This window comes from Buteo buteo, chromosome 11 (genome assembly GCF_964188355.1).
Source record: "Buteo buteo chromosome 11, bButBut1.hap1.1, whole genome shotgun sequence".
NCBI lineage: Eukaryota > Metazoa > Chordata > Aves > Accipitriformes > Accipitridae > Buteo > Buteo buteo.
This window is the reverse complement of record NC_134181.1, coordinates 6,558,376-6,574,887: the sequence shown is the minus strand read 5'-3', so window position 1 is coordinate 6,574,887 and position 16,512 is coordinate 6,558,376. Positions and strand designations below refer to the sequence as shown.

General features: G+C 48.7%; 1 protein-coding gene across 5 annotated transcripts in view; it reads right to left on the bottom strand.

Moving 5' to 3' along the window:
• The window catches only part of MAF (MAF bZIP transcription factor), a 194,074-nt gene extending 180,471 nt beyond the window's left edge, over positions 1-13,603 (bottom strand). For all 5 annotated transcript variants that reach the window (XM_075039983.1, XM_075039986.1, XM_075039984.1 and 2 more), the window contains exon 1: positions 10,090-13,603. In XM_075039983.1, coding sequence (XP_074896084.1) covers positions 10,090-11,216 — 1,127 coding nt within the window. In that variant the 5' untranslated portion in view covers positions 11,217-13,603. The remainder of the gene's footprint in view (positions 1-10,089) is intronic.
• Between the last annotated feature and the right edge of the window lie 2,909 nt (positions 13,604-16,512).

Genomic DNA, 16,512 nt, shown 5'->3' with positions numbered 1-16,512 from the left:
GAGTCTTTGTACAATAAGTGAGATAAGTCAGTGAGTCAATCCACATTTCTTAAATATGGATATTTTGTTGTGTCCCTTAGAGTTAACTTTCTCTCCCTGAGTGTGCACACACAGGCATATACATATATTCTCTGTAAACCGCCTGCAGGAATGCTTCAGCTCCATCCATTTCTTGTAACTATACAGCATAATCAGAGCAAGAATAAACCACAAGTCTGATCGGTTTGAATAAGAAAAAAACCAAGACAAACTATAGGCGCTTTTTCAGCATTTTGATTGCACATCAGCTCTGCAGCTTTGAAAACAAAAGTCCGCGGCACGTTTGGTGCCAGCTGAATGATCCCTCTCCCACATCCCACCCAAAGGTGGGACAGGCACACTGAAATGGTCCCGCATGCCACTGAAAGCAACGTTTCCTTTTTTTTTTTTCTTTTCCTTTTCTTTTTTTTTTTTTTCCTGAGAAAAGGGATGGTACTTCCTTAAATGCAATACTTGGCACACGGCCCGGGATCTCTTAAAGCAAATGACTCCCGTAGACCTTTGGTGTCATTTTCCTCAAGATGACCTCTGCTTTCATGCCAATCGGTGAATCCATCCTGTTATTAATGCATGCATGGGGCCGAGCGGAATAGGTACTCAAGCCTCACACCTGAAGAGCATCCAGAAAGCGATGCGGTCAGCCTGCTTTTAGCAGTCTCAGCCTTTGCTGTGGCCATCCCTGCTCTAAAACCACAACCATTCAGCCACATCACAGGAGACCTGAAACAGGATGGCACCAACCCGCTTTCACCGGCAAGGCACATTGATTCATTTAGCGGCTTTATTTAACTATCAGTTTATTAATAAGGAAAGAGTCAAAAAAAGTAAGACAGCGTGAAGGCAGCCAGAGACACTAAGCAGATTTATTAATTTAAGAAGGCTGATCACTTTCCTGCATTTTATCTGACAGAGTTGGTGCAAGAGAGTTATACTCAATAAGTTTTCTACTCTATACTGTGCTATTTTAAAAGGATTTCACAATAAAGGAAGCTGAAAGACTGTGCACAGTCTGGAGATCGTATCTGGTGTGACATGAATATAGTATTTTAACCAGATTTAATCTTACAGTATTCCCTCCTCTACAATGACTTTGCAGGAGGAAACCCTACTGAAAGGAAAATCTGTTCATCCCACACCACAAAACACTGAATCGCATTGCAGGCTCCAGCAGCTCTTCCTACATATTAAAATGCTTTCCTCAGGGAATTTGGAAGCAGTTAAGTTGGGGGGGGGGGGGCAGGGAGAGAAAAAAAAATCCTAGGTTTTGTTTGGTTCACTTTAGGGCTCATTTTCACTGTCACTAATGTTTCGCTGCAACAGCTCCAAGTGCTTGAGGGAGCAGGGGCTGTTTGCAGTGGAGAGCACCACAGCTTCAGAAGCTGATATCAACAAAAAAAACTGATTCTAGCCCCATCCCCTTTAGCATCATGACAGCCCACTGCCAAGGCCTTGGCAAGAACTTTTGTCTCCAAATTGGAGAAGCGGGGTTCAGGCTGCAGGAAAGTGAATCTGCTCGCTTTCTTATAGAAAAGGGCCTTAAGCTTAATCGCATAAACATTCCGAGATACATCCACATAGACTTGTGAAACTCAGCCTCAGAAAGTCTCCGTACTTCAGATTCTTTAAAAGCCATGAAATGTAAATCCTGCCCCCCCTGCCCCATCTTGCTCCCTGCAGAGATCTCAGGGCCTGATCCAAAATGTCATTTAAAAAGCTCCCTTTGATTGCAGTGGGGTTTAGATTAGTCTCCATGTGAGCACAGGCAAAAAGAAAAAGAAAGGAAGAAGAAAAGGAAGGAAAGGGAAAAAAATTAAGAACAAGAAAAGAAAAAAGAAAGGAAGAAAGAGGAAAAGATGAAACAAGGAAGAAAAGAAAAGAGAGAAGATAGAAGGGAAAAGAAAGGGAAAGAAAAGAAAGGGAAAGAAAAGAAAGGGAAAGAAAAGAAAGGGAAAGAAAAGAAAGGGAAAGAAAAGAAAGGGAAAGAAAAGAAAGGGAAGCAAAAGAGCAGAGGAAAAGAGAGGAAGGGAAGAGAAAAGAAGAGAAAAGAAGAGAAAAGAAAAGAAGAGAAAAGAAAAGAAAAGAAAAGAAAAGAAAAGAAAAGAAAAGAAAAGAAAAGAAAAGAAAAGAAAAGAAAAGAAAAGAAAAGAAAAGAAAAGAGCAAAGACGACTGTGAACCAAAGAGGAGGGGAAGTGCTCTGTGAACATACCTAGGGGACGGTCAGCCAGCTGAAGCCGCCTGGGTGACACACCGGAGCTAAGCTTTGGATGCCCGGACGGATCCTTTAGTTACGCACAGACTCCCCTTTTGTTCCAGGAATTCCATTTGGAAACAAACAAACAAGCGAGCAAACAACCAACCAAAGGATGCTGCCCTCGCCCTTCCCCGTCCCTCCCGGCTTCCCGCCCGCCCCCGCCCCGCACCTGCCTGCGGTGGGACCCCGGGGCTGGGGGGACCCCCCCAACCCCTGTGCGTGGGAGCACCTCCACCCGCCCCGGGGGACGTGGGTGCCCGGAAAAGGCCGGCGCCCCCCGGCGCGGCGGCCGAGCCGGCCTGGCTGGGGCGGGGCGCGGGGCAGCCCCCGGCCGGGCCCCGCCGCCCCGGGCCCATCCGCCCCTCCGGGCTACCGAGGTAGCCCCGGACTGGCCGCCCAGCACCCCGCGGGTGCTGCTGGAGAGCTCGTCGGGGGAAGGGAGGGGGGGTTACACCGTTATAGAGGCACCCCCTCCCCGGGCCGGGTTATTTGGGAGCTGCTGGAAGCAGGCGTTTAAGAAGCCGTGCCAGAATTCTTCCCCAATGTGCTGCTCTCCCCGGGCCGAGGCAGGTGCCGGGAGGGCAGCTGGGAGGCAAACGGGTGTGCCCCCTCGGTCCTGGGCACCCTGCTCTCCCCGACACCCCGCAGCCCTCGGGGACGCGCGAGTTTAACACCAAAACCCAAGGGATGAGGGGCAGGGAGATGCCAGAGCTCCTGCTGAAATAGGGTGTTGAGCCTTAACGCCTCCATACGCAGTCATTGACATTTCTGCTTCAACGGGGGACAAGCTGCTGAGAACATTTTTCAGGACTGTGCTTCTTTATGAATTAACAATTGAGAGTGGCAACCAGGGACGCTCCGTTCCCTACCCCCGCTGGAAACTTGAAGACACTGCTTGATTTGTTGCTCGCTGGGTATTTTTTTCTCTGCGTGGCGCAGAAACACCACTTCTAGCAAACTTCTGCTCTGGCTTCGATTCCCTCCGTGCAAGGTGATTCATAGAGATGGATTAAAAAATAATAAAACAAAAAAAAAAAGCAAAGGACATCACGTCACAAAGGCCACAGGGCTTCAAACCAAGCAAGGAGAGAGGCAGGGCAGTCTCCATCCCCGTAACTCACTGCACTACAACTACAGGCCTGCACGCTTCACTGCTGTCGGAAGTGGCTCAGGTTTAAAAGCTAGACTTCAGGGAAAAAAAAAATGGGTACGGCAACAGCGAAAGAAAATGATCATTTCAGCGAGCAATAAGATACGAGCAGCTTGCATTGGTGGCACTGAGACGTTATCACACTGTACCGGGTCAACCTGATACGGTGGGAGATAGCCAGGGCTGGAGCCGGAGCTGCCTATCTGCCGCTACACCCGGCTACAGCCTCGCCGATCCCTGGCCTTTTGCTTTTCACTTGAAAAGTTAAGTCACATCCTGGACTATTTTTGCATCGTGTTGGCTTACAGCTCACAAATCTGAAGGCACTCAGCCCTCAGAGAGTGACAAATGTTATTCTCGGTCCTCCCCCACAATTTCAGGCAGTCAAGAATTAGATGCAGCAGAGTGTACAGTATTTTAATCTATTGATTTGTATCTGCTGCGCCCAAAAAATTCATTAGAGGGGCCTTAAAACTGTGCAGTGGTTGAGTGCTCGGGTCCCTCCCGAAAAGATGAATCCTCTCGACAGCCGCTCACCTCTGCCACGTCCCGGGGTGTGCTACCTCGTGTTATTCATACCAAGACCTGCACTTGAAACAGGTATCTGAAGCATTTGACTACAGACGGCTCGAGTGTGTGTGTGTGTGTACAAGCAGGATGGCTTTTTGTCCCGGCTGAGCAAACAAAATCTATCCCACTCTCCATAGCTACCCCTGGAATGCCCAAGCCTCATGGCAGCCGCTCACAACACGGCCATTCGGAAAGAGGGAGGGAAGAAAGTTTATCAAAAAATCTTAATTCCTAACATTGAAGTATGTAGGATTATTATTTTTTTTCCTGTGTGAAATTTTAAATTCAGCCATCCGAACAGGTGTCAGAAACAGTGGGTCCATTTAGCTCCTCTGATGATCGGAGTAATAAATATAGAGGATTTCCTTTCAATGCAGCACATGCTGAAATGACACCAATGTAGTTCTGGCATCTGAGCAGATAATTCTGATATATGCATCATTTCCTCCCTAAATCCAGGAAGCAGCTACACTCTCTATCTGATATTAGTATATTATGTCAAATAGAAATTGGTATTAAAATTATGAATGATTCTAGATCAAGAACTTCCTACACACTACTCAGAGGGAGGGGGAGGAAACAGCTGCGCAAAAGCTTTCGGAAAGGAAAGGAAAAAAAGAGCTGGCAAAGTTCATTTTTTAAACAAAAAATTTGCTCCCATGTTTCACGTGGGGGTAGTTTTCAAGTGGCATTTTGATTCAGCGCAGGCGTTTTTGTTTTAAAAGGGTGAAGAAGACTTTCTAACAAATAGAAGCTCTCACCTCTCCGTTTGCAAACGGGTGCTTCTCGCACGGTGCCTGCCCAGCGGTGGTGAGAAATTGTTCAAGAAATAAATATGCGCTGGTGCGACTGGGATATTTCCCTCCCTTCTCCCCTCTTTTTTTTTTAGGATGCCATCCAGGATGACATTTCTTGAGCAGGGTAAAACGCTGCAGCACAAACACAAAAATACTCTTGGACTCTGCTCAGCAGAAGCCTGGAGGTCGGGCGGAGGGTTATGTTTCATTTTAGGGGGGGAAAATAAAAAAGGCTTAAGCATAAGGTGGGATGGGGAGGGAGGAGAGGGCTGAGCCACAGCGCACACCATTTCCCAGCCAGCAAAGGGCCGCTCTCCGTGCACGTATCTCCCGGCACCGGTCACATGAAAGTTCTTTGTAATGTAGTTAATAAATGGGAAAGCACTGTAGGACTATGGGAGAAATAGGATGTTGTTGGTGATGGGGAGATTAAGACCACGCATGCCTTTTGACACACGATTGTCCTGCTCGGGCAGCGTTCCCCCTGCTTTAGCCGGAGAGGTACCTGCGGGAGAACGGCGGGATCCTGCTCCCCTTTGAAATCCCTGGGGATTGCACCTCCGAGCTCAATGGGAGCAGGATTGAGGCCAGAGTCAAGCCAGGGGTGATTAATGAACGTAGGTTATTCAGAGCAGAGCGGTTCCAATTAGTCCTCAGCAAGCAGTCCTGCGGCAAAGGTGGGCGCTCCCCTGCAATGATTCATACAGAGAACCCCACTACTCGCTTTGCTTTAGTGAGCATTAAAACGTGCATCTATTTTTTTTTTCTCCTTCAGTTGGGCAGTTGGTGTGTTTCAGGCTGAAATTCAAGTGCAGCCTAAGGAAGGCTGCATTTTTTTTTTTTTTTTATTTGCAAAGCAAGATTGCAATGTGTCATAACGATGCCAAATTGGGAGAGAGCCTTTTTTCCCTCTCAGGTTGGGTGTGCGATGGGAATTTTCCCTTTTGCACTCGGTCTATTTCTAGGAAGGATTTCTCTTATCGCTGTTCAAACAGGGTGGCGTTTTTTTGCCTCCGAGAAAGAAGATACTTCAAGGAGGCAGCGGTGCTCCCCTCGCTCTGCGCCACTATTTAAAATCCTAGTGCCAGCTCCTAACTTTGCCTGCAAGGAAACCCGGAGCGGCAGAGGGACGCGGGGACGAGGCTGGACCAGAAGCGGGTCCCGCTGCGGGGGCGTGGGGCTGGGCGCTCCCTCGGGGGCCGCAGCGTCCCTTTGGGGGGGCTTTGCCGAGGAGAGGCCTCGCTCCTTCCCTTCCTTAGGGCAGGGCTCCTTTGGGAGCTCTCGGCAAGGGCAGCGGCAAAGCCTCGAAGCGACCCCCTGCAAAAAAACCCCTGGGCATCAGTAAAGGCTCGGCCGGGGAAGGGGAGGTGGGAGAAGAAGTAAAAAGCAGTCCTGTCTTTCCCAGCAGATAATTCTCTGCTCGGCCAATAGCAACCAGTTTACCCACAGCTTACACATTAACCAGCAAATGGAACTCGAATTAACCAGAATCTGGAGCTTGAACCATTACTCAAACCCTGGTGCAACAGCAGGTCAGATGCCAAAGGGCAGGTTGGTGCCCCGGCACCGGGGAGGGGCGAGGCGCAGCATCGGCATCGGGAACCACGGCCGCCAACGCCCGCTGTCACCCGCGGCGGGGCCGGCTCTCCGGCCCCTCAGAGGGACCTCAGCGGGAGCAGGTTGACCTCCAGCAGCGCCCAGCGCCCACTGACGCAGGTTCCCGTGGGTGCAGGCGCCCACGGGGGGGGGCTCGGGGCCGCATCCTGACCTCGGCACACGGGGCAGGATGGGGTCCGAGATGTGGGCTGGTCCAGGCGGGCAGAGGAACGGCAACAGGTCCTCTCCTTTCAGTGCCGCCAGCGCCTGGGAGAGAGGACCTTACAGCTGGGAAGAAGTTGCACCAACAGTGGTGGGGCGGGGGGGTGGGGGGGAATATAAAGGAAAAAAAAAAACAGTGCTGGGTTTACGAGCCCAGGTCTGGAGATAAAACCCCCATTCTGGAACGGCTGGAGCATCCTTCAGAGAGTCCTCCGCTTCTCCAATAACCTGGGCAGATAATCCCATTCAAGGAGCGGGAGAGGGCTCTGCAAACGGATGCTGGAGGTTCTCGGGGAAGGTGGCTTTAAAGGAACCGGGTGGAGGGTTTGAGGAGCCTTTCGAAGTCGAAATGCCCTTTGACATGGAGAACTGAAGTGAAGAGGGGCTCGGAGACCTGAACGTTTCTAGCACGTTAACCTTTGGATTGACTGTTTAGGACAAATAACTCTCAAAAGTTGGAGGAAGTCCTTTGAATTTTTTTTTCTCTGCTCCTCAGTTCTCTCTGGGCTTTCTAAGGCCTGTAGCAAAAAAAAAAAAAAGAAAAAAAAAACAACCAAAAAAAAAACCCCACCAAAAAAACCACCACGGGGCAAATAAAAGAAGAAGGGGAGGGGGAAAGCAAAGCGAAGAAAAAAAAGGAGGCAGTATGGACCCAAATGGCAAGAAATCTTTCGATGTAGCATTAAGTGGCTTTGTGACGAGCCAAGCCTGATGCGGTGTCATCTCTTACTAGAGACAGGCATGCTTTGCTAGGATCAGATGATAAGAGGATGTGAAGTCTTCCCTTTCACTTCACTCCATCATAAAACAATCAAAATATAGGGCCGTATCATGTCATCAGGTTTTTAAGCAGACCTCCCCTTTGAGGTCTCCTAAAACCTGGTGGGATGATCTGAGTCACTGAAACTGAGCTCAGAGCAATACTGAGAAGTCAGAAGCAGCACCTGAAAGCTCACGTTTTTCATCTACCTGAGAGATAACTTGATTTCTAGCGGGCGACAATTTTCCACTTTACAGGAAGCTATCCTTTCCCTTCTCCCCTCCTGAATATTATCGAGTCCAGCTCTTGTATCAGCATCACCCCTTCGCCAGGCAGTACACTGAAGTACTTGCTCTCGGAGTTCTTGAACTTTAAACTACAGACTAAGAAACTGAGTACGGAATCAAAAAAATGCAGTTTATTATTGTAGATTATTCTCTCTTTTGATATAACCATAGAGTCGAAAATGAAAGAAAAGCACATAGGAACATCACACGTGGTTAGTTAGTAACTCAAGATATAAAACAATTTTGCACAGCAAAATATGTAAAAGAAAAAGTAACTGACAAGATTTTTTTATATTTATTGTGGTAAGATTTACTTTCCATTTTTTTTTTAAAAGACAGGATATCAGTCCCTGAAAATAAAATTTACTGATTATTGCCTTTAAAACTGTGGAATTTTTGAAGTTACAGAAAATCCAGTTCTGCACCACAATACAACTGTAAAAAAATCTGCATCATTTTAAAACTGTGCAGTAATGCCATCTTTATAACTGCATAAATTGTATTAGCGTTCTACACAGGTTCGTAATTTTTTTTTGTTGTTTTTGTATTATATGCTTGCAGGTTATATCTTAGTGCAATTCAGTCCCAAATACTTCAATTTTGGAAAAAAAAAAAAAAAAACCCAACCAAAAAACCAACCCATACATTTTGAATGTAAAATACCCCTATAGATATAAACAGGGGTGCCTCCCCCTTTTAATACTTTGGTTTTCAAATACAGTCAGTGGTATAGCAAGGACTACATATACCCAACTTATATTTAAGTTGCAAGCACATGCTGCATAAACTACTTTTTAAAACAGTCCCGTTGCAAATTCTACCCCCCTTTACATCACGACAGTAAACAATTTAGTGCATCAATCTTTAAAAAAAATCTACATCTAAACAGACCTAACTCTTTCGAATTTATCTATAACATTCCTTTATCTGTAGCATACATTTTAACTGGGCTAACAGATGACAGAAACTAGAATTAAATTATATACTAGGAACCCAGAGCATTCCACATTTGACAATGACCAAATGCAAAAGGAAAAAAAAATAAATGGGGCAGATCACTTAAAATTAATTTTTAGACTGTTTTAGGCAACAGCATGGTTTCAATGTCCCCCCCAAGTGGGATGTGAATTTTGAACATCTTTCCAAAGTTCTTTTTGCGTGTGTGTTTGGTTTTTTTTTTATATATATATATTTTTTGCCACATTAGGTTATCAAAATCCATTCTGGCGGGTTTTTTTGAGAGGGAATGCTTCAGTGCATTTAAAAGGAAGTCTGAAGTTTTGAGTAACTCAAAGCAGTTTTAGAGCAGATGCAAACTTTAATGGGGAGGAAGAGGAGGAGGAGGAAGATCAAAGGTTGCACTTTTTTGCTTTCAACCCAAAAAAGTGATGAGGCAATAAAACAAAAGGATGAATGCCATGCCATAATAGTCTCCAAAAGTCCATTTCCAAGCAAAAGAAAAAAAAAAAAATAATTATACCGTACATGACCAGCATGCAGGGTTTTTTATTAATATAATGTCTCTTTTTCATAGTCTTTCGAAACAGTTATAGTTCATTGTTGCTAAGACAAAATAGCAAGCGTAATGCATGAGATGAGTATGGGATTCTAATGGCAGACTAAAGTCTCACGTTTGGCAGATTAAGGCCAAACCTCACATGAACACACCGAAGGTTGATGCAGGCTTGATTTTGGCAGGTTGATCTAGGCATATCTCTAGTTTTGCACAACAACGCTAAAAACTGATGGAACTCAGCAAGCTGGAGTCTAAAAATTTCACATTGTTTTTGTATTTTTTTGTTTTTGTTTTGTGTTTTTTTGTATTTTTTTTTAATTTTATTTTTCTTTTTGCAAAGCTCAAATCTCATATGAAGAACTCAGGATGGCAAAAAAAAAATATCTGACTTTTTGGACACAGCAAGCTCAAAGGAAAAAAAAAACCCCTCATGAACTTAAAAATATATATATATATAATGTGGATGGCAGGTTTCAAAGAAGAGCAAGCTTCATATGAAGAACTGAGTTGGTGGCGAGTTGGATCTTTTAAATTTAAAAAAAAAAAAAAAAACAAAACCACAACAGCAAGCCCCCACAAAAAAAAAATAAAAAAATAATAATAATAATAATAAACAGAAAAGAAACTCATGTAGAACTTTTGGTCGGCCACCACGGAGCCAGCCCACCTTAAAAAGAAAAAAAAAAAAAAAAACCCAAAAAAAAGCAAAAGGGCAAACAAACGAGAACCACCAACAAAAGCCAACCCCAAAAGCCAACTTCGTTTTAAAATTGTTTTGAGTTTTCGCTCTTTAAAAAACGCACTAGAAGGCGGCAAGGCGGGCGGTCGCTCTAGCAAAGCCCCCAACACCAACTCCCAGGGAGAACTTTTAGTTAAGGTGGCAAGGCTGTGGGCACTCACATGAAAAACTCTGGAGAGGAGGGGTTGTCGCTGCTGGATCCGTTTTCTCGGAAGCCGTTGCTGACCAGCTTCTCGTACTTTTCCTTGTAGGCGTCCCTCTCCCGGACCAGCCTGGAGATCTCCTGCTTTAGGTGCTCCACTTGCTGCAGCAGCTGGTTCTTCTCCGACTCCAGGACGTGCCGCTGCTGGACCCTCTTGAAGCGGCAGGACTGGGCATAGCCCCTGTTTTTGAGGGTCCTCCTCTTCTGCTTCAGCCGGATCACCTCTTCCTTGCTGACGCCCCGCAGCTGCCGGTTCAGCTCCCGCACCGACATGGTCACCAGCTGCTCGTCGGAGAAGCGGTCGTCGAAGTGGAGCCCCCCGCCGCCGCCGCCGCCGCCGCCGCCGGAGCCGCCGTGGTGCGGGTGGTGCAGCCCCCCGGCCCCGCCGCCGCCGCCGCCGCCGGAGCCGCCGGAGCCGGCGGCCGAGGAGGCGGAGGAGGGCGGCGCGCTGCCCGGCGGCGCCGCCGCGGCGTGGGGGTGCCCGCCGCCGCCGCCGCCGCCTCCGCCGCCGCCGCCGCCGCCGGCGCCGTGGTGCGGGTGGTGGTGGTGGTGGTGGTAGTGGGGCGCGCCGCCCTGCGCCGCCGCCGCGGCGATCACCGCCGACACCACGGCGGCCGCCGAGCCCATCTCCTCGGGCGGCACGGAGCCGGCGGCGGCGCCGGCGGCCGCGGCCAGCTGCTGCCCTCTAGCATAGCCATCGAAGGCGCCGGGCAGCGGGTGGTGGCTGCTGTTGATGAGCGCCTCCACCGCGTCCTCGGGGCTGAAGCCCAGCGCCTCCGGGTTGAGCTGCTGCGGGTAGCCCGTCATCCAGTAGTAGTCTTCCAGGTGGGTCTTCTGGTCGGTGCCGGAGCCGGGGCTGGGCGCCGAGAAGCTGGGGGACGGGGGCACGGAGCTGCAGGGCGTGCTCATCGGGGTGGAAGAGAGCGATCCCCCGGCGATCAAGCGGCCGCACTGGCTGATGATGCGGTCGGTCTCCACCGGCTCCTTTTTCACTTCAAACTTCATCAGATCGAAGTCATTAACATATTCCATGGCCAGGGGACTGGTGGGCAGGTCGGAGCCGCTCATCGCCAGTTCCGATGCCATCCTTTTGCTGCTGACAGTCCTCCAGAAAGGGTGCGCTCCGGGAGCGAGGGGACTGCTCTGAGTTGCCACCGGGTGAGCCAGCTTGATTTCGGGCGAGCTCCGCTCCGCTCCGCTCCGCTCGGCTCCGCGCTCCGCTCCGCTCCGCTCCGCTCTCCCCCGCCTGCGCCTCTCGCAGCCTCCGCTCCGCTCCGCTCCGCGTTAGCCCTCGCAGAGTCTCCGCTGCCGCTGATGCATCAGAGCGAGGGGCTCTCGCTATTCGCCTTTTGCATAAAGGGTTGGTTGCTCGGGTTTTTTTGGTCGGTTTTTTTTTTTTTTTCTCCTTTCCTCCCCTCTCCCTCCCTTCGCTCTCCTCTCTCTCGCTTTCGCAGCTCGCGAACTGCAGCTGGAAGTGGGAGCTGGCGGCGGTGCGAGGAAATTTGTTGTTGGTTTGTTGTTGTTGTTGGGCTGGGTTGTTATTTTTTTAACACTTCATGGTGCCTTTCCTCTGGGCTTTCTCATGCAAAGTGCAGAGCGAGGAGAGAGGTTCATCGGGGAAGGGAGGAGGGAAAAGAGAGCGGAGATTTAAAAAAAAAAAAAAATTTAAAAAAAATCAAAGGCGATATCGCAACCAAAAGACTACTACTAATAATAGTTTAAAAAAAAAAAAAGAGAGAGAGAGGGAAAAAAAAACCCTCGACCCCAACGCTACAGCGAGAAGATGAAAAATATTTTAAAGGTTTCATCCAGCAGGAGAGTTTAAAAGCATTGCTGAGTTTTATAGCGCTCCTGACGTCAAATGGGAAATTGACTCGGCGGCCGGACCAATGGGCGGCCGCCATCCCAGCCCTCATTAGCATAATAGTATAGAAACAAGGAAACTTTTCGGAGCTGTCAATCAGGGCCCCATCAGCTGACTGTCAGCTGGGGAGCGCCTTAACCCCTTCCTGCCCGACGCCCTCCCCGGGGGAAAGCGGCTGCGGGACGGGGCCCCCTCCTCCTCCTTCCTCGTCTTCCTCCTCTTCCTCCTCCTCCTCCTCCTCCTCCTCCTCCTCCCGCTCCCGTTCCCCCGCCGCCGCACCGGGCCGGCCCCGGCCGCCGCGCTCCCCCTTCGGCCGAGCGCCCTGCCCCGGGGCGGGCTGCCCGGGAGCTGCCCCCGCCCGCCCGGGCGGTGCGGGCACCTGAGGGCGCGGAGGAGCATTCCCTCCGGCCGGGGAGGAAGAGGAGGAGGAGGAGGAGGAGGAGGGAGAGGGGAAGAGCCGGCCGGCCGGCCGCGGGGACCCGGCAGCGGAGCGGGGCTCCGCCGTGCCGATACCTGCCCCCGGGCCGGTACCGGCTCCGCACTCTCGCTCCGCTCCCCCGCAGCGCCCCCGGCATTTCTCTCTCGGTTTTTTGGGGTTTTTTTTACGGGGACGGGGCATCGGTTTCCTCCATCACCCCCCCGCCCCCCTTCCCCAAAAAAACGGGGGGCGAAAGCCCTGCAAGTTTGCAAACCCCGCGCCCGCCGCACTTGGCCTGCTGGCCCGGCCTAATTAATTGAATACATTTAGAACTAATTGTATTTACTTTAGCCCCCCCCCCCCCACCACCACCCCCCTCCATCCCTCGACTCCCGCCCCCCGGGAGGGGGCCGGTTCGGGGTGGCCGTGGCAGAGGCGAGCGGGCTGGGACGGCGGAGCGGCGGAGCGGAGCGGAGCGGAGCGGCTCGGTTTAAACCTCGACAGCGCCATCTCTCGTCCAAAGGTCAGTGCCGAGGCGGGCCCCGGCCGGTGCGGAGCCCCGGAGAGCCGGGCCGGGCACCCCCCCCGTCCTCGACGGGGCGGTGGTGGTCCCTGCTCCGGTCCCGGTCCCGGTGCCGGTTCCCTCCCCCCCGCCGCGGGCCGGGGAAACCCGCAGCCTCCGGGGCTGGCAGGCTCGATTTTCCGAGCGGGCTTTATGGGAATATCGATAGAATTAAAGTTACTTGTAATTCCGTGATAAATGAGATGTCTCGAGTAAGTAAGATTAAGTGCGGTGCTATAAAGTTGTTTATCTGAAAAGTAATTCTCAGAAACCTGACTTCTGACACTTGGTCATATATTAAACCAGCTTCTTGAACATTGTACTTCAAATCCTCCCTTCTCCCCTTGCCCGGTCCCTTCCCCCTCGGAGTTTGCTATTTATAACCGCGCGCAGGGTATTACTCGGTAGGTGCGGGCAAGCCTCTGGGTAATTTTTCACCGACTGTGAAAATCATCATTTGCGATAGCCAAAGAATCTCTGCTGAGGAAATAGTACTTGGCTAGTGGATTTACGAATGGATAACATCTTCTGACTATGCCATTATCAGTACGAGTGCCAGTACTAACATCTGAAAGTCATACAGCATGTACTGTTCCTGGCAGCTAAAAACGGTAGGGCACACTGCAAATTTAGGGAGATAGCTACAGCTAGAAATGATCCTAGAGGCAATTCTCTAAAGCTAAAAAACGCTACCAACGTCGCTAGCGAAATTAAAATACACTTCTGCACGGTCCCGAAACACACCCGCACACGCGCAGCCGCGGACATCTGCTAGCTTTATCTTACGGACTGCGATTCCCGACAAAGTTAGTGCAACTTAACTACTCGGGCTGGCTTTCCTATTTCTTCACGTTGTCGGAATCAACAAAACTTCCAGCCTCGCAGCATAAATCCCCCCAGGACAGCCCAATTCCCTGTATTTGTTTTTTTCCCTGAGCAAGATGAATGTGGTACTGTATATCATTTAACATGCTCACCTATGAGAGACATAAAAATGTGTGCTAATATTTTTAAATGAAAAGGTTATTGCTTTTCAGAATGAACAAATGTAGTATTTCACTTGCCCGCTTGATAGATGGCTGTGGAAATGTGGCTCCAGCCCCATAAAATAGTTTGCTTGGACGTGAGGATTCAAAGTGCTACATTTGCAAACGAGTAAATTTCCTGAGTAAACTCTGAACTCCAGACAAAGAGTATGAAATTGCGTGAGCTAATGGGGACCGTCTCTTAATTGATACCAATGTAAGCAAGTGCTGCAAATTAATTGGAGCTCTGACCTACCAGAACAGCCGGTAAAATTATTAGTTGTACGATATTGTTCTAGTGTGATTCTTACACAGAACTGCTGCACCAAAATGTCTCTGCTGTTCAGCGCAGCAGAGAAAAAAAGATTATTAGCAATTTTTGGATAACCTTCAGAAGCAACATTCTCCTCCCTACGCTATATAACTCTCATTTTAGTAGTATTTTTCTTTATTATTTGGCTATTCACAATGGGTGTCTAAACATTTACAGTCCTCTATTAACAGTGTTTCTTCCATAACAATCACACACTTTCATTTCAATTAGAGCTATTCAGCCTTCAGTTTTTCCACAATTATCGCAGGCCAATTCCCCCAGACTGCTCCCTTTTCCCAGCACTGTTTGTCACAATCCTGCCCTGAGCCAGGCGGAGGGAAAACTCCAGCGTCCCCCTCGTAGCCTCTCGCTCCCGTTTGTTTTCAAGCATCTCTGTTCGACGACAGAACGTGGAGCCTTGCTCGCTCCCGCTTTGCTGCTGACCTGGCTCGTGAGCCTTCAAACTAACGTATATTTATCGTGGGTGAGTTTTCTGACAGATCGCGCGGGGGGACGTGAAACATTAACTCCAAGTACACTCGGATTGCCCTGCGTTGGGACGAGCACGCCAGCAGCGTATGCGAGACCTTCCATCGCTGAAGTGTGTGTGTGTGTGTGTGTGTGCCTCTGTGTGTATCTAACACAGAGGACTTAGCAGAAGCGAACGTGCAGGTTATGAGTTATATGGACTCGGAGTGTAATTTGTTATGACTTAAACACGTATCGAGACCAACACATTAAGTACAGTTACTGCTCCTTTTGTTTATCCAGTGTCTTATTTTATGGTGCAGAACTAAACAGTGCCCGCTGAATTTAACTATGAAACCAGCCAAATTGATTTCAGGAAGACTTCTTCAGAGTAACAGAGTGATAAGGCATAAACTGCTCCTAGGTGCAGTGCTAGATAAATCCTTTTAACAGTCTTCAGATCAGTTAACAGGGTAAGTAAATCACATATCACTGTTAGCAGATTTATGGGAGAGAATTAATAGAATCAGACGAGATAATCTGGTAGGGATAAAATTGCTGAGGAAACAGTCCTGCCTTATATTGGAGGGTACGAAACAACAGTCTGATTACTGGGAGTCGTTATGGATTGGTGAATTATGAGCTAAACCATCGTAAGAGTAATTCAGTATTTATTAATTCTTTTCTCTTTAAACAACTCGCAGACGCAAATAAAAGCCTCTCTCTCTTTGAAGACACATTCTTTATATATTTTTATTGGATGTAATTTACTATTTGCATTACCTGTATTTACTTCATAATTGAACATTTTGCATTCAAATTTATGTAATGCATTATGCTTGAGAATATATTTCTCCCTTATTAGCATAAATAGTCACTTACCTCATGAATTACTAACAAAGTTTATCTGAAAATACAGGTATATTTTTTATTAAGTGGAACACAAACATATGTACGATAAATTCTGATTTGCCAGAAGTGGTACAGAAACACAGAACAACCCTGGATCGGAGATGAGGGAAAAGAAGCAGCAGCAAAGAAACAGAATCAATTACGACGTGTAGGTATGTGACAATAATTTCTTCTGTCAATGTTTTGTTTATTTTTAATAAAGACCGAGTGACTCAGAGGTTTACATTAGAGGCAGCAGATGAAAAAGGATCTCCACACTGAATTTCTTCTCTCTGTTCCCCCCAACACTTTCCGATGGACTTGGCTAACCGAGGCTGTGCCACTGCAGTCTTTGCTCTGGCTGAGTTCCTGCTGACCCGGTGCGCGCCACGAATGTATGCTGCTCTAAACTCACTCTCTCACACATTTCTCTCTTTCCCCTAATCCTGGGTTTACGCTCGGCTTTAAATCCAAGTAATCAATAGAATTTAGGCCCATTCTATAGTATTGACGCAACCTCACATATGCAGAGAAAACCCCAACCCTACTGACTTCGAGAACTGCAGGACTGAAGCCTTGATCCCATTGAAATCAATGACAAAACTCGTACTGATTTCAGTGGAAGCAGGATCGGGTCCTTGACGTTAGCAATTTGTTTCTGTCAGGGGGCTGGCGCTATGAGAAATGAGAGACGTCGGTGGATCTGCTGGCAGGAAATCAGGTCCGCTCCCCAAAATTCCAAGGCGAGATTCCCAGTTGACTCGTGGTGGATCTCCTTTACGCTCAGGTTTTATCATCGTGATACTGCGGGCCAGGATGCCTGTATGTTTTGTTTGGACGC